Source organism: Chelonia mydas, chromosome 17 (genome assembly GCF_015237465.2).
Source record: "Chelonia mydas isolate rCheMyd1 chromosome 17, rCheMyd1.pri.v2, whole genome shotgun sequence".
Lineage (NCBI taxonomy): Eukaryota > Metazoa > Chordata > Testudines > Cheloniidae > Chelonia > Chelonia mydas.
This window is the reverse complement of record NC_051257.2, coordinates 4,471,322-4,489,215: the sequence shown is the minus strand read 5'-3', so window position 1 is coordinate 4,489,215 and position 17,894 is coordinate 4,471,322. Positions and strand designations below refer to the sequence as shown.

At 49.4% G+C, this 17,894-nt stretch overlaps 1 protein-coding gene across 8 annotated transcripts in view; it reads right to left on the bottom strand.

The window, feature by feature from the left end:
- Positions 1-17,894, bottom strand: part of RPH3AL (rabphilin 3A like (without C2 domains)) — a 126,794-nt gene that overhangs the window by 42,830 nt on the left and 66,070 nt on the right. For all 8 annotated transcript variants that reach the window (XM_043531322.1, XM_043531319.1, XM_043531321.1 and 5 more), the window contains exon 6: positions 17,206-17,377. In XM_043531322.1, the coding sequence (XP_043387257.1) occupies positions 17,206-17,377 (172 nt within the window). The remainder of the gene's footprint in view (positions 1-17,205; positions 17,378-17,894) is intronic.

Here is a 17,894-nt window from a genome sequence, read left to right as displayed (position 1 = left end):
GCAACATCAAAGAAACGCGACTTGGAGTGGAAAGTGGGGAGGTTTGGGATGGTCCTTCGTTCCCGGGGGAGTTCGTTCGTTCCATCGGCTCAGCCCACCCCCAAAGCAGATTCTGTCTCCTGCACCGGTGAGCTTCACCCTTATTGTTCAGAGTTCCATTGGGCCAGAGGACCACAGCTGTTGCCCGTGGTTTTCATCACAGAGCTTTAATGACCTTTTAGATGCCCTGAGCGCTCCAGGGAGCTCCTTGAAGAGAAGGCACAAGACCCTGACCTTAATTTGAGTCTGTGGAAAGCCAGTGTAGAGAGCAAACGACGGACTGGCACGCTCCTAGTAGCCCGTGCTGCTGGGGAAACACGCCGCAGCTTTCTGCGCTAGTTGGGGTTTTCTAAGTGCTGCTGACTTTGTGCCAGGTATATCACATGGCTGTACTCCAGCCAAGTAGTGACAACAACGTGAATCACTGAGGCCAGGTCTGGGTCACCGGGACGGGATGGCATTTTTGAGGCAAGCAGAGATGTCACAAAGCATTACTCACGGATGCCATCATGTGAGAGCTCAGCATCAGGGAGGAATCCAAGAGCACTCCTAGACTACAGCCTGCACGGATCAATTGTGCGTGTGTATCTTCAACCAGTGGAGACTGAACCATGGTGGCACGCTCTTCAGAACGCTTCCCTCTGCCTGCCAGCATCACCTCAGTCGTGCTTGCTCAGGTTCAACTTACTGACAGGTTCACAGAAATCGTCGCTGGACGAGACCTGTTTGCCCATCCCCTGCCCAGGGCAGGAGTGCTCCCTGCAATGTCTGTTCTGGCCCTCTGCCTATCCTGCCTCTAGACATCTACCCAATGGGGTTCCTCGCACTTTCCGTGAGAGGCTAATCCAAGGCTGGACAGCAAGGGCATCCCTGACCCGAGGGACAGAGTGGAATGGGGCTCCATTCAAGGCTGCTTTCATTCCCCAGTGTTTCGCAAGCTCCATTGAGAAAGCCTCTATTTGTAAAGGGCGCTCGTTGAAGGGGTAAAGCGTTCCCACTTTCCAGCTGGAATACGCAAGCACTTCTGCTCCTTCAGTCCCATAAGAAAATCCATTGTAGCTGCCAGCTGCTTTATGTCAAGTGAGAAAGGAGCTGTTGCAAAGGACAGCCTTCCTGGCTCACCCCAGCCCAGAGACTTTGGGATGGATTTGTCTCCTGGACTGGTTGGGTGGCTTTTGCTCATTTGATTCAGGCAGGTATATCTGCAGCCCAATAACCATTGTCTCATTCTCAAATATGGTTCAAAATTCCTTGTGGCAAGTGTGAAATTAGCTCATCTCAGCCTTAAGAGAGTCAAAGTGACAAGCTGAAACATCCCCATAAAGAAAACACTCTCTGATAAGCTTTTCTATCACCATAATATCTGAACATCTTGCCAAACATGCAGGGAGTCACCCCTGCGAGGTAAGAAATTATCATTATCCCCAGCGAGAGGCAGGAAAACAGAGGCACGTAGATTAAGTAACTGGCCCACGATCACCCAAGAAGTTAGTGGCAGAATCCAGGGCTGCTGGGTCCCAGTCCCTCAACCCCGGTACCAGCAAGGTGACTACAGAACTCCAGCACAAGGAACTGGACACAAGTTATGTGTCCAGCCTAAGGAAGAATATTAATGAGCCACAGGTTTTGGGCCTGGGGCCTCACAACGGGCCAAGCGCCTTTGAAATCAAAGGGAGGTAAGGGTGCTCTGTGCTTTGCTGGATCAGGCTCTTGGTAAGCTAGCTACGCTCGGACAGCGTGGGCGAGAAAGAGCAACGCCCAGACAGGTCCTCGCGGGGGCAAGTTCCTCCAGAGCCTCCTGCCCCTCACCAGAAACCCAAGTGAGCCCAGAAAACAAAGCATACAGTGGGTGGCTTTCAGCCCTGTGCCAAGAACCAGCACTACATCTATGCAGCAGTTCAATCCCACGGATGGGTCCACGGCCTGACCCTCTGCGCAGGGGGGAATTTCACCCCAAGCCCCATCCCAGCACAAGGAAAAGTTCAGCTGTCTGGAAGGTACAGAAAGGACTAAATATATAATGGAGGGTAAATGGAGCTTCCCCCTCCCCCAGGTCTTTGGGGGAAGAAGCTTGCCTTGCTGCCAAACTGTGCACTGTAGTTATTCTCCAGATCAGGAAAGGACATTTTTGCCCATTGCAGAGAGGAAGAAGAGCCCAGTGGTCAGGGTGCTAGTCTGGGATTCAATTCCCTACTCTGCCACTGACTCTCTCTATAACGCTGGGCAAGTCACTTGGTCCGTGGCCACAGTTCCCCACCTGTACAATGGAGACAGTGGAAATGCCCTGCCTCACTGGGATATTGGAAAGATAAGTGCTTCAGAGACCGTGAGATGCTCAGATATTATGGCAATGGATGATATAAAGTACCTAAAACAGGGTTGTCACCTTTCACCAGCACTCAGATTAACACACGTGCTTTGCAAAGCTACACACTGATTTACATTGTATGGGACAGAGGCAGGACAAGGGCTAGTATATTTCCCCGCATGCAGGCAGGCTGTTGAACTGTTCCACCAAGGTCCTCTGCGAGCATTATCGCGTACAGGCAGCTCGCTGTAGGACATGAATTTTTTTTTTTTACTACAAAAATTTTAATATCTAAAATAAAGCATTTCTTGAGTTATCATCTCTGAGTATATTAAACCTGGCTGCTGGCATTATTGGAAGGCTATAGAAATTGACCTCGCTGCCAGCTATCTTCGCAGGGCAATCTTGATCGGAATGTCTCTGCGGAGCTGAAGAGCGAGTGCAGCCCGCCAGCCAATTTTCTCACTCCAATCAGCTTGTTCCTCAATTGCAGCAACTCTTATTGTGTTTACGATTCACCCTCCCGGACTGCCCCAGACTTCAGCTGTCTAACCGTGCTGTCAGAAGTCAGTCGCACCTCTCATCTGCTTTAATAAATTCTGCTGAGAAAGGAGCCATGCACAGCAGAGACCACAACTGCATTACAAATGGGAATGTACCAGCAGGCATGGATCTTCTGTCCAAGAGCCTTAAAACAAGGGGGCTTATTTTGTTAAGAAAAGTCATTACCAAGAATCAACCAGGAATGAAAAATCACAGGTCAGTCACTATAAACTCAGCTAATTGTCCATTCCTATTCTATTGCCTCTGGTGGGGAGTTTCACAGAAGCCCATGGGATTTAGGCATGCAGTTCCCACTGACAGTCACCTAACTCCCTCAGGCACCCCACTCTCCAGATTCTACTGCTTGGTTTTTATAATCACAGAAATATCAGGCTGGAAGGGACCTTGAGAGGTCACCTAGTCCAGCCATCCGCACTGAGGCAGAACCAAATAAACCAACAGCATCCCTGTGACAGGTGTTAGTCTAACCTGTTCTTTAAAACCTCCAATGACAGGATTCTTCAACCTCTCCTGGAAGCCTGTTCCAGAGTTTAGATACCCTTCAAGTCAGGAAGCTTATCCTAATACGTAGCTTAAATCCCCTCCCCCATGCTGAAAAGTAAGCGGACCCTTTGAGGTCTATTAACAAGGTGTTTAGATTAACAAATTCTTCCATCTCTGCTCCTGCCTCCTACAGCCACTTAAAAAGAAAAGCGGGTGGGGGGTTATTTGGGAGAGGTCTCCTTTATGTCTTGCACGATGAAGAGGTGACTGTTAAGGAGGGCCCACTGATGAATCAAGGGGAGATGGTTTTATCTTGCCAACCTGTTTGGCTTTAAATGCTCCAGAGAGGGATTGCTTGGGATGAGACAGATATTAATGATTGCAAGACACCACTGATGGCAGGAGCAGCCCACTCTGCTCTAGTTTCCACTGCTGCTGTTAGTGTAGATATTACCCATAGTGCTGATGTTTCTTTTTAGAAGTAATTTTTCTCCCAAGGCTGCTTGGCTTGTTGCTGGAGCATTGCAGTGCCCAGACAACATAAATCTGGCACTCAAGCAGATGCTGATATATCACTAGGAGTCTTCGGGGTGGCTGTATTTTCAGAGCATGTGATAGCTATCTTTGTCCTTCATCATCTCGTTCAGACTGAGATTGTGTTTTTAAGCAATCCTTTAGATTTGGCCTCTGCTGCCTTTCGAATGAGAATGGACACCCAGCTCCTAATCTGCTTTTGGTAATTAAAGATCTCCATCAGTGTCCCATCTAGCAGCCTCTGCCATCTTCCACTCTCCTCTATCCCTCCGCTCCACTTCCAGGATCTTCGGGTTCGTAGCCTCCCCCCTGAGCAGACCTGGGTCAGTTTTACTGAGCCTGTTCAAACCCTGTGACCAATCATGAAACTAACAAGAGCCGCATGCATTTCAGATGCTTAGGAAATCTGTGAACACTAGAGCTGTAGCCCCCAGAACTAGCATCTCCCCTACTGCCCTCTGATCGGCAGGTGCTGTCTTCTGGCTGGCAGGGAAAGTTTTGGCAATAAAAAGACTCTGGGACCTCCAATTTTTCCCCCTTCAGTAAATGCCTCCCATGCAGAAGCCTGAGTAGAGAGCCCAAAAGGGCCTTGTAGCATGCACTGAAATGCAACAAATCCTCAAAAAGAAAAGGAGTACTTGTGGCACCTTAGAGACTAACCAATTTATTTGAGCATAAGCTTTCACGAAAGCTTATGCTCAAATAAATTGGTTAGTCTCTAAGGTGCCACAAGTACTCCTTTTCTTTTTGCGAATACAGACTAACACGGCTGTTACTCTGAAACTCAACAAATCCTGGCTTCACCACCCCAACAGGAGAACCGTACTGCAGAGCAGAGCCGCCTCCGCTGACAATCAAGTTCTAAGTGTCAGTAAAATCTTGCAGGTGCTCCATGCCAAAAGCTCTGGGGATGAAGGCCGTAGTAAACAACTTCACTCCTCTGGCACAATGGAACTCTCTACAAATAAGGGTGAAGCTCATCTGCGTGGGAGACATGGCATTCTCAGGGGGTAGCCTGGGATGGAGCAATTAACTCCTCTGGGAACTAAAGACCATCCCAAACCTCTCCACCTCCCACTCCAATTGCCAGGCACAATTCTTTGACCTGCCGTCTCTGACATTAACACATGTATATTTCAGAAAACAAAACCTAAAACCCTACTGCACCGGACACCCAGAGAGAGGATGAGAGAACGAACACATGACAGATGTTGGTTACATTGCTGAATGCCTGACTGGAAGCGCTCAGACACTGGAAAGCAATATAAGAACCTATACAGAAGAGAATACATAATACCCCACAGCTAGGAACTGTTGCTTCAACACGCTTGTGAAGTGTGTGATGTTCCATACATTCCTAGTGAGTTGTCTACATGGAGGATAAGAGCCTACTACTGCTGCCAGCTCATGGAGTTACTCCTTTAACTCCTGTGATAGAGATGTGTGCTGTGGTGTTTTATAGTCCTGAGTTCAGATGCTGCTCCTGATCCCAGCAGACGGTCTTTACATTATCAAGAGCATCCAAGCTGGTTTTAGGTATTGAGGGTGTAGCAGGAATACCAATAGTTCAGGACCAGATTACGTCTTAGGCCAAGTCTATGCTCAAAAGTTAAGTTGACCCAGCTACGTTGCTCAAGGGTCTGAAAAATCCACACCCTGAGTAACGTAGTTAAGCTGACCTAGCGTTGTCTACACCAAGGGGTTTCTCGAACTTCATTGAACCATGACGTCCTTCTGACAATAAAAAATACTACATGACCCCAGGAAGGGGGACCAAAGCTCCGCCGCCCTGGGGGTGGGGCTCAGACTTTGGCTTCAGCCCCGGACCCCAGCAAGTCTAATGCCAGCCCTGGCAACCCCATTAAAACGGGGTCCCAACCCACACTTTGAGAACCACTGGTCTACACCCAGGGCGGAAGGTTGATGGAAGATGGATTACCTGCACTGATGGAAGAACCCCTCTTGTCGCTGTAGTGAGTGTCTACACTGATGCACTGTAGAGTTTCAAGCGTACACTAGCCCTCGCTCTTTCTGCACAGTTCTAAAGTAGGTGCAGAGTCCGGTGAGTGCACGTACATGTCTGCCCGGAGAGACAGAATTTTGAAAACTTAGGAGAACGAGAGTTTGAAATCCGTCCTTCCCTAGGATTTACTTGTAACTGAACACAAAGCCAAAACTAGCTTTATGTCTCAATGAGGCAAAGGCAATTCTTTCTATTTATGGTCCACCAAAGGCCTGTACTAAGTGCTTTTCATGTCCCATTTTCCAAAAGTACTTGTGTGGGGATCCATGACAAACATCCCCCCCCAAGGAAGCCGAGAGCCTTCCCCGTGAGTGCTGGGTAGAGCCCTGGCAGATGCAGAGGGCTGCTAGCTGGTTTTCCTTTGATAACTGGTTGTGGCTCATGTTGATGCACGAAAACAGATGAGTGCAGGCTAAGCTATCTGGCTGTAACGTGACAAAATGTAAAAGGCCTGAATGAAGCCTTCCCAGCACGACAGGAGAGGAGAGTCACTGCTGGCTTCAGAAATGCTGCAAACAGCAATAAATCATCCGAGGTAATCCCTGGGCTAGAACTCCAAGATTGCCTGTAAAGAGCGAGGGCTGGGGCCAAGCAAGACAGCAAAGAGGCGTCACAAGGCACAGATGCTCAGCATCTGGAAGTCAAATTAAAAGGGAGCAGCAGCCCAGCCCAGCATATAAGGCAATGAACAGGGACTCTGGTTCCACTCCCAGCTCTGCTGTGTGACCTTGGGCAAGTTACCTGGGTGAGCTCTCTCTGGTTCCGTTTCCCCTCCAACCCCGTGTTTGTCTTGTTTAGACTGTAAGCCTATCAGAATGGGGCCCGGATCTCAGCTGTGTGGGGTCTCTAGGTGTCAACATAATAAACCAACAGTTTCTGTTGCTGTCTACTGATCTGAAAGACTGACTCCTATCCACACTCTCCTGGGCACCAGGACATCTGAATCTGGGGTGAAGGAAGAGAAATCAGGAGGGATTTTGGGGAGGTTGGAGAACCCAGATAGACATTTATGAAAAGTCAACATGCTCCTTCCCTTCGATAGCCCTGTGAATAAGCTCTTATTAAAGATAATACCTGACACTTGGATAACACCTGTCACCGAAAGATCTTAGAGAGCTTTACAAACATTAAGTAACTAAGACAACACACTGTTAAAAAGGGATAAATATAGGGATTACTTCTCCTGCAGCCACGTCTGGAGCAGAACACAGTGGCTCTTTTAACAGCTCATAGCAACACTACACAACAGGTCAGGAAATGAAGAAGAATACTATACTCTAATTAAAACTGCAGGAGGATTTTAGGTAGACAGACCAGAAGCCAGTTGAAATTTGGCAAAGACAGCAGAGTCAACACCATTACTCTTAAGAAAAAGCAGCAGACAACAGGTGATCAGGAGCTTGGCCTTCTGTCTCCTGGCTGCTGTCAGAGGCACAGCGCCCTCTGAGCCCACTGTGAAATCTGACTGAGTGGGAAGAGCAGAATGCCTCCTGCTGATTCACCAGTACCACACCATTCCCGGATGCTTTCTCAAACAAGTGCTGGCCCGGCAGACCCTGTTTGGCCTGGGAGGACAGCACAAGGTTTTGTAGTCTCAGAGAGATAAATCAGACAAATCCCTGACTGCTTTTGTACCCTCTTGCCTGCAACAGGATGGTCTTACCAAGCAAATCCTTCACAGCGGAGGTGGGCACCAAGTCCCATGCATTCGAGCTGTGTTTACCAGTCGAGTGCAGCTGAGTGTTGACATCATGTTTTTAAAGAGCACTTTCTGAGCTCTTTCTCCTGGAGCAATCAGCCCCAGGTACTGTGGGGGAGGAGAAGTGTCTAACAACAACAAACCCCCATAAAATATCAGGGGAAAGGCGCAGAGAAAACACCTGCTCAGCTCACACTCACAGGAAAAGACCAACTACAAACTGCAAGTGCCATTGGGGGCAGCCCTGACGAGTGACGCGTTCAGGGGTGCAGGGCCATGCAAGGTGCCCTGTGCCATTGTTAGACCCCAGGTTCCTTTGTGCCCAGTGCAGTTATGGTGCTGCGACTGCAAAGGACAGGAGGGATGTTTTCTATGGAAAGAGGCAAAGGTGGCAGGCACTGGAGAGGGAGGCAGGGAGGCTGATCTTGGGGTAAGTCAATCTAAGGCACTTCCATGGCCCTCCCAATCTTTAATGTATTTCTCCTCACAGCTTCTCTGTGAGGCAGGGCAGGGCTGTTAGGCACGGAGAGGCTACGCGACTTCCCCAAGGTCACACAGCGTATCTCTGCCAGAGCAGGGAACTGACCCTGGGTCTCCAGCATCCCAGGCTAGTGCCCTAATCACCAAATCAGGCCTCTGGAGATTGGTGTTCAACTCTCAACTCCCGCATGGGGCCTTAGGAAGCCATTTGATCTGTGTGCCACAGGCAGTGGGTACTACAGTGATGGAGGCCATATCAGTACCTGGGTGGAGAGGGGACAGGAAGAGGTGGAATGAAAGGAGGGGACAGGTAGAGGGTTTGACGGGGGGGATGGCAAAAGAGTGGTGTGGTGGGTGAGGGGAAAAGGGATGTTCTGGGGGAGTTAAGTCCTGTTGATAATAAATGATTTTTCACTCTTTAATTGAGCATAACACGCATTAATTGAGTGCCACAACCTGGGGATATAATTCCTGCGCAAAGACGCTGCAGGACACTAAGCTGCATTGTCTGGGCCCACAGCTGCTCTGTGCTGCCTGCAGAGTGACTGACACATCAGCACGTCCCATGGCAACAGGACTTGTGCCCATTGTTAGAAGAGACAAGAGCTGGAGAACATGGCTGTGTGAAATTCTGATACCACACACGATGCCACTGCTTAGGGACCAGACCCTTATTTTGGACTCCTTTAATTTTTCTCCTGCAGGCTTCAAAGGTGCCTGAAGAAAGCGTCTGCTATTAATTTGGCACCTCTCCCCTAACTGCCCAGGCCCCTCCTTTCCCATTGCAAACACCCAAACGCTTCATCATAGCTAGCAGAGCTGTCCTCGAGGACAGGAAACGTGCCTGCCATTCTCATGGTGACAATACATATTTGTGACTTAAATAATAGCAGAGTTCCCACGCCAACTGCTTGTTTATTACAGAAAGACTAAAGGCAACAGCAAATCCTGGTGTCAGCGAGGGAGAATGGGTGTGCACAAAACAACAACAAATCCTGGTGTCAGCGAGGGAGAATGGGTGTGCACAAACTCTTGCTTTTCTTCCACTAAGCATACTCGCAAGTGTCAGGCCGTGAGCAGTGACCAAGCCCGTTTCAATGGCTTTGTACCTCCCTCACCCCACCACCCCCTTCAGCTTAATGCCCCAAACAGAGGTCCATTTCTGGTTGGCTTTCTCCTTCTCACCCCAGGTCTTCATAGATGGGCACAGGACACAATATACAGTTACCAGGATCCTACACAGATCCCTTATAGAGTTGGGGGGGGGGGGGGGGGGGAAATGAGGAATGGCATTTTAGTTACGCTCCGCCCATGATCCCGAACTCCACCCACTGAAGTAAGCTTCACTCACTGTCCCAAAAAAGCTGCATGCGTCTGTTAGGGGAAGCAAAGGCTTTAACGTGGCTTCAGAGTCACTGAAGTGTGAGCACGGGGGTAGCTTGCTCCTGTCTGAGCTCCTGTTTCAGAGGGCAGGACAAAGGGTCACACGCAGGGAAAGTTTCTTCACAGCCAGGAAGGCTAGAATTATTTTTGTGTTAAAAGGAACATTTCAAGTCCTGGGGTGTTGGACGGACTTGTTCACAATTCAGCTGGGCCGTCAGAGCTGGTAAACGTGGGTCACATGTTGCAATATTTCACATTTACACAGTGCCCTTTATCCCAAGGTTCATACACCCAGCACTGCCAAAATGCAGCCTGCTCTGGGCCGAGGCTCAGCAGCCGACTGGCACTGAATGCAGATGTTGGCCAAGGATACTTGGACAAACCCCTGATCTTCTGAAACATGCCTATAATGCCCATGTAGAGCAGGCTGGACATGGGGTTTTAAACTCTTCCTTGAAAAGCCACATGCACAGCTAACAGGTCCACGTTGCTGGAATTCACACGAGTGGTTCCACCAAGCCTAAGGATTTCATTCGTGATGCTTAAACCATTGAGCCATCCCCTCACCCCTCAGCAGTCACAGTGCAAGAACAAGTCATTGCTTGGGGATTGATCACATTGACAGGCGGGAGCTTGCTCTACCTAGGTCCTTCTGTGGCCCCACTGCTGTAGTATCTGAGCAGCTCGGCCTCTACTGCATCTCCCTCAATGCCCCTGCGAGGTAGGGCAAGACTATTATCCCTGTTTTACAGATGGAGAGCTGAGATACAGAGAGACCGAGTGACTTGCTCCACATAACACAGGGAGTCTGTGGAAGAGCCTGGAATTGAACCCAGGTTTCCAGAGACCCACTGGATCATCCTTCCCCTCGGATCAGCGCATGGGACTCAAAAATCAGCCAACCGACCTAATCCCCATGTGACGTTATTCAGCAGCCACAGCAACTGCCTGATGTGCTCTGCTGCAGGGGCCTTTACCCGAGTATTGGAACATACACAGCTAGAATCACCAATAGAAACCTTCCTCTGGGGTATGTAAAATATGATGTGACAAATGTTCACCTCAGTCTGACAGCCAGGATGAGGAGCCCCTTCTGCTGGGATATGAGAGATTTCAGCTTCCAGACTTGCTGCTGCATACACCTGAGCTGTCAAACTACCCAGCTACGGGAGCAGGTTAATTATGCTCCTGCTGCCAACCAGGTTTTTCCTTTAATTCACCTTGATGCCAAGGCTTGATCCCGTGTCTCCTGTGCTTTGCTTCAGCTCTTCAAAAGCCTGGAGGACTGAGGTCACTGCAAAGCCTCACAAGAGGCATTTGTCTGCCTTAAGCCAAAGATCTTCCTCTTACTGTCGCCCAAGGGAACAAAAAGCCCATTAGGAGCAGCCTCAGAAGTTAACCTCTCTGGTTTTGCTAGAGAGGCAGGTACATTAATGCCACGATTCCTTTCTGAGCACATCTGCTCAATAGAGGTGGGATTTTATATGGTGGCCGTACTGGTCTTGTATGCCCAGGCTTTGGAAGGTGTTGGCTAACACACGTTAACCGCCTGGTAGCGGTAAGACATGTGCCACTAACGTGTTAAACTGGTCAAGTTTGCCAGCTGAACATGTGCCAATGGCATTGTCTTGTCTAAAGCAGGCTGTTAACATGTGTTACCTAGCACCTTCCATACCCTAGCCCAGACGAAGTGTGGCTTTCAATGCATGCTGGCGACATAACTGCAGCTCATGGCTGGGTGCCTAGCGGATGCCAGCTCAGCACAGGGCCTAGCAGCCTGATTATCTGAAAAGGCTGCACTGAAAGAGGCAGGCAGAGCCGAAGGGAGTGGGTTAAACATCTGAGCAAGAGGGGCCTGGCGACAGGAGCAGAGAGGGACAGAGTGCTAACATGTGGGCACCAGAGGGGCGGGAAATCAGAGTGCAAATGATTTATGGCTCAACTCATTGACCTGGAGAACTTCCTCTACCTGGGCCTCAGCTCCTCACCTGTAAAACAGGAGTAATGACCCTTCCTTGCTCATCCCTTTTGTCTGCCTAGTCTAATTAGACTAGCAGCTCTTAGGGGCAGGGACTCCCTCTCCCTGTGTGCTTGCACAGCGGCTAGCATCCTAGGGGTGGGGGGACTGTCTGTTACAGCTGGGGAGGGCAGCTACCCTACGACACATGGGAAGAGGGCCAGGGGAAGCAGATCCCCAGCAAGACCCAGCCTGCATCAGGGAAAGGAAGGTTGTACCCACACTGGAGATGGTGATTTTGTGGCAACCACAGCACTAGAGGCATGTCGGAGAAGAACAAGGGAAGAAAGTGACAGGATATTAAATGCGGTAAGGACCAGTTTGAGATTATTTCTCCCATAAATCACAACAAACCATAGATCTGTAAGCACACAAGAAAGGAACAGCACCGCTTGGATCAGTGAAGGGGCCCGGTTTATCAAAGTGGCTTTGTTATTCCTGGGCTGCTTCTTCACTGCTGCTGGTGCCTGTATGGTATTTGTGGGAGCTCCTTATTTAAAACAAACTAGCCAGCCTCCTCTGAGAGCAACGTCCAACTTGAGCATTCCTGCCTCTCTTCTGACGTTTCTACCAGCACTTGAAACAGAAAGGCCTTCGCTGACAGCAGTGGGCTTCAGAAATGTACTAATAAGTATCAGTCTGTAGAATCAGTCTGAATGTAGGAAGGATGGAGTATGTTTGGGTAGGATTTTATTACACTGGTTGCATCTCTTAGACTGAAAACTCTTTGGGGTAGGGTCTTTGTAATGGTTTCTGCACAATATGCACGGACGATGACAGCGGTAAGCAAATACATATTAGTAATTTTTTTACACTTGCAATTATTTTTTCTGGAGAAAGGCCAATAACTGTACCCAGCATCCTTGCGAAAAATGACTCCCAACACCATTTTGCCTCCATTTAACAGATGGGGAAACTGAGGCATCATGACTAAGCCACTGGCTCGCAGACAGAGTCAGTGCCACTGACTCACAGTCCTGTGCTCAGATCACAGCTCTCTTTAAAGAAATAAATGATGAGTAGCTCATTTGGGCTGATTCCTCTACTTCACCAATGGTGGCTTTCCACCTCTCATTTCACATGCACCTTCTACGCACCTCAAAAAGAGAGCAATGCTGATCGTGCCAAAGGCTTTGGCACAGAGATAGACAGGATGGGTACCCCCAAGGAAGCCAGCTATATCTTCACTGTGAACAACGTTCAGAAGAGGGAAGCCTAAATTCATTAGAGGTCTGATCTCCCTTGCACTGAAACCAAGGAGAGATTTTGTCACTGACTCCAATGGGAGAAGGACCAGAGCCTACAGGTATGTCTATACTGCAAGGGGGGGGGGGGGGACCCTGTCCACCTGAGTCAACAGACTCAGGCTCACAGGGCTTGTGCTATGGGACCAAAGAGAACAGTGTAGAAATTCCTGCGAGGGCTGGAGCCCAAGCTCTGAAACATGGAGAGGATTTTGGAGTCCGGGCTCCAGCTCCAGCAGGAATGTCCACACAGCTATTTTTAGTCCGGTAGCACAAGACTCATGAGTCCCAGTCAGCTGACCCAGAGACTTGTGGCCATGGGTTTGGTTTTGTTGTGTAGTGTAGATGTACCCAAAGGGATCATTTGAAAAGTCACTGGGCCAAATTTTGCTCTCAGTTACTCTGGCATAATTCCATGGTAGCCCCATTAGCAGCAACAGAGCCCCTCCAGATTTACACTAGTGTAATAGGGTAGAACCCTGCCTGCTTACTATTTCATTAGGACAAATATAACCTTTTTAGTTCCCGTATCCTATCTGCTACAATCCAGGACAAGACACCTGGTACAAGAATAAGCTTCCAGGGTACTGGTTTTAGGCACCCTGGGCTCAATCCAAAACCTGCTAAAGCCAATGGTAAGACTCCCACCAAATTCAATAAGCTTTGGATCAGCCAACCTCTTCAAGGAAGAACATTTTAGTTGAGGTACTCGGCGTCCTTAAATACATCACTTGGTCCATTTGCCAAGACAACCTCCTCTAACCCTCTCCTGGGAGAAAACACAACCGGCCGCTCTTGATCAATTTTGTCTTTAATTAGGAAAATTTCAGTAGGGGCTGGGAGCGCTACCTTAGCCTGGGCCTTAATATGATGTTAGCAATATCAAACTCCCAAGACTCATTATTAAAAACGCTATTTCCTGCATCAACACTGATGAGATTTAGCCCCAAGCATGAGAGAAAGAGTACTAAGAACACTTCAAAGTTCCCCTGATTTGGAAGGCTTAATGGTAAGAGACAGAGGGACAGTGAGAGCAGGCAATTCTGCTCATCTGCACTGGAAAGAAACAAACAGAGAGGAACCAACACAACATGGTGGTGCTTTAGTTCTGCAGCATTGATCAGCCAGTCCACAAACGAACCCGGCAGCTTGGCTCTCCAAAGCCGCCCAATTGTTTGTCACCCCAATGACACTAGGGAAACCAAGTTCCGCTGTGGCTGTGATTAACAGCAGAGCTGGGTGTGACCAAACAAAAGCGGCGGCTCGACACAGCAAAGGCAGTGACTGGGGATCGTCTGCGTACGTGGAGGATGCGAGGGGGACAGGGGAAGCGTTATAGTGCTGGAATGTGTGTTCTGCAGCCTTGGAAGAGGCGCTTCTGCCCCACAGCTACCACATCCAGACACTCGTTCAGAGGGGAACAGCACAGAACACATCCTATTTGCTGATGGCCTCAGGGCCAGACTGAGACATGCCTGGGGCCCATTTCTGGGCAGGACTACCGCTTGAGGCCCTGACACCTCCTTGCCACTCACCAGATGAGAAGGCCCACTGCCCCCAATATGCTGGGATGGCAGTGCTGGGGGGCCGCGACAGGGCAGGCACGCCCCTTCCTGCCTCAGTTTCTCTTCTCTCAGGGCCCTTTGAGAATTCCACACAATCCGAAGAGGTGTAAGACTATCCCCCTGTTGGGGTTCCACTTTATTAAAGCCAACTAAACATGAAATAAAGTCTGACCCCTTGGGCTGATGAGATGCCCAGCCCTCCTCTTTGAGACCTGAGGTCTGTGGGAGCTTCTCTCTCTGAGGACTACCCTGAAACTGAGCCCTGATGGCTTTTTAGCAGGCCCAGGTGCTTGTTATTCAATGAACTACCCAGAGGGGCTTATTGCCCTTTCATTAGCTTGGCATAGGCAGCCTGGACCTGGATTCCCCTTGACTACCGGTGACTCCAGCTCCTCTCCTATTCCCTCAGAAGAGGGTTTTATACCACTTCCAAGGCAATATAAGGTAAACTTGGAAAAATGCTCCCTTCTGCTGGAATATGAGCTTCCACAAGGGAAGGTATTCCTATATAACTATAGCAGTATAATTATATCAGTAATTCCCCAATGTGGACAAGGCCTTATTCAGTACCTGTTAAGTTTTGCTGGAGAGAGAAAGTGAGTCTTTCATTTTACCTAAAAAGAAAAGGAGTACTTGTGGCACCTTAGAGACTAACAAATTTATTTGAGCATAAGCTTTCGTGAGCTACAGCTCACTTCATCGGATGCATTCAGTGGAAAATACAGTGGGAAGATTTATATACATAGAGAACATGAAACAATGGGTGTTATAATACACATTGTAATGAGAGTGATCACTTAAGGTGAGCTATTACCAGCAGGAGAGCGGGGGGAGGGGCGGGGGGGAACCTTTTGTAGTGATAATCAAGGTGGGCCATTTCCAGCAGTTGACAAGAACGTCTGAGGAACAGTGGCGGGTGGGGGGGGGGGAGAATAAACATGGGGAAATAGTTTTACTTTGTGTAATGACCCATCCACTCCCAGTCTCTAGTCAGGCCTAAGTCAATTGTATCCAGTTTGCAAATTAATTCCAATTCAGCAGTCTCTCGTTGGAGTCTGTTTTTGAAATTTTTTTTGTTGAAGAATTGCAACTTTTAGGTCTGTAATCGAGTGGCCAAAGAGACTGAAGTGTTCTCCGACTGGTTTTTGAATATTATAATTCTTGACATCTGATTTGTGTCCACTGATTCTTTTACGTAGAGACTGTCCAGTTTGACCAACATACATGGCGGGGGGGCATTGCTGGCACAAGATGGCATATATCACATTGGTAGATGTGCAGATGAACGAGCCTCTGATAGTGTGGCTGATGTGATTAGGCCCTATGATGGTGTCCCCTGAATAGATATGTGGACACAGTTGGCAACAGGCTTTGTTGCAAGGATAGGTTCCTGGGTTAGTGGTTCTGGTTGCTGGTGAATATTTGCTTCAGGTTGGGGGGCTGTCTGTAAGCAAGGACTGGCCTGTCTCCCAAGATCTGTGAGAGTGATGGGTCGTCCTTCAGGATAGGTTGTAGATCCTTGATGATGCGTTGGAGAGGTTTTAGTTGGGGGCTGAAGGTGATAACTAATGGCGTTCTGTTATTTTCTTTGTTGTGTGGGCCTTGCTAGAGCCACCCACACTAAAGCATAGGAGCCTCCAGGCCAGATAAGAACATTGATCCGTCTACTTTATCTGCTTCTGGCAATGACCAATGCTTCAGAGGATGGCAGAAATCCCAAGCTCTTTGTAGGCTGCTATCCCAGGGCTGGGGAGGAGTGTACTTTCATACCTATCCGTTTGTGCTGTGAACCCCTTCTGCACTCCACCGACGCACACGAGCTCCAGGGGAATGAAGGCCAACAGCTTCATTTCACCCAGCCTGAGACAGTTCGTTCAACTCCTCTCTGAGCCGTCTGCCTGGAAACCTTTGTCAACCCGTGCCGCACTCCAGCAGCAGTTACTATCCTGCCCAAACATGAGCAGGTGCAGATGGCTCGGGAGGATCCGCAGAGCCTTTTGCCTCTGGACATGGGGCTAAATTAGCAGACACTGAACATGGTCACCGTCTACCAGCTAATCAGTGGGAAAGGTTAAATGAGCTGGTGGAACGGATGGGATGCCGCAGCCTAGGTCTCAGCAGATAGGTGCTACATCACAACCGATCCTTCTATTTGCAGCCTCGGCAGAGGGCTCAAGGATGGAATAGCCCAGCGGTTCTCAGGTGCCGGTCCCTGAGACTTTCCTGATGCAGTTTATGAAGGCAGCAAGCCGGTCCCTGGTTATCAGAAAGGGTGAGAAACGTTGGGAGAGACCACAGAGGTTTGAACACCCCTCTAACCCCTAGCAGAACAGCCTTTAACTTCATCTAGATCACTTTGGCGTGGAAGAGAGAAGCATACAGGGTCTCAGACAACAGAAGCCAGCCTTTCCCGTTTGGAAAAGCAGGCATCTCTTATCAGTGAATGATCCCACTCATCTGCCTCCGACAGCGAGCTCTCCTGCCTGTAATAAATGCAATGTGCACACCACATGTACAGAGCAGCCACGCCCCGTCTGGCCTCTCTCTCAGTCCTGTCATCAATCATTATTAGCAAGGATTGCGGGGGGGAGGGGGGGGGAGGCGGCTGAGATGAGCAGTGCTTTGCCTTGCACACACTAATAACCCCTTGTGGGAGGTGGGGCAGTATCATTATCCCCTAGCTACAGGGGGGAAACTGAGGCATGGAGTTTGGGGAAAGGATTTGAGTCACACATTGCACGAGTGGCAGAAACCAAGAGCTCCCAGTTCCATATGCTAATCACTAGGAAACACCCACTACTGCACCACTGATTCGCTCCCCGTCCTCCCGAGACAGGAAAACACAGGGAAGAAATTAACGACTGACCTCTCCCTCTGGCCCAGGTGTAGGAGCGGTTGGTCCCGACGCCCTTCACTTCTTGCACATCTGGCTCGGCTTGTCGAGGCCGCAGGTGCAGTTCGTTGGCTTTGGTGGTTTTCAAAGGCAAGATGTACTTAGGCAGCCCTTTGTAGAACCATGCACCGGACCTCTTCCAAACCTGTTCAGAGACAGAGACGCGTTTACCCATCGGCCAGTGTGTGTTCATAGCGGGAGCATGTGGGCTCAGAGACTGCCCCATCGACTGTGCTAGGCCAGCAGGCTTTGGCTGGCTAGCCCCCGCCCAACTGAGACCTGTAGTGACAGAGTAACACCAGTTCCCTGGAGCAAGTTATTGTGTGACCATCAGGACATCCCTGTGGGGATAACGCCTATCACTGCTAGAACAACATTCCTCTCCCCCGGCCCTCCTCTGAAGCTCCATCTCTCTCCTCCCAAGACAAACACCAGAGGAAGGAGACTTCAAAAGGCTCATCTGGAGCAGACTCAGCACGCTTTGCAAGGATTGCCAGTCAGACCCACTGCAAGAACTCGGTGACCCCCGGGGCGCCCCCTGCAATGAACAACCTCCCCCACATGGCAGCAACAGATTATCAGAGATTTCAATAAACCAAATAAATTCACATTAGAAATAGGGCACAACTTTATAACAGCGAGGTCAGGTTAGCTGATTAGCT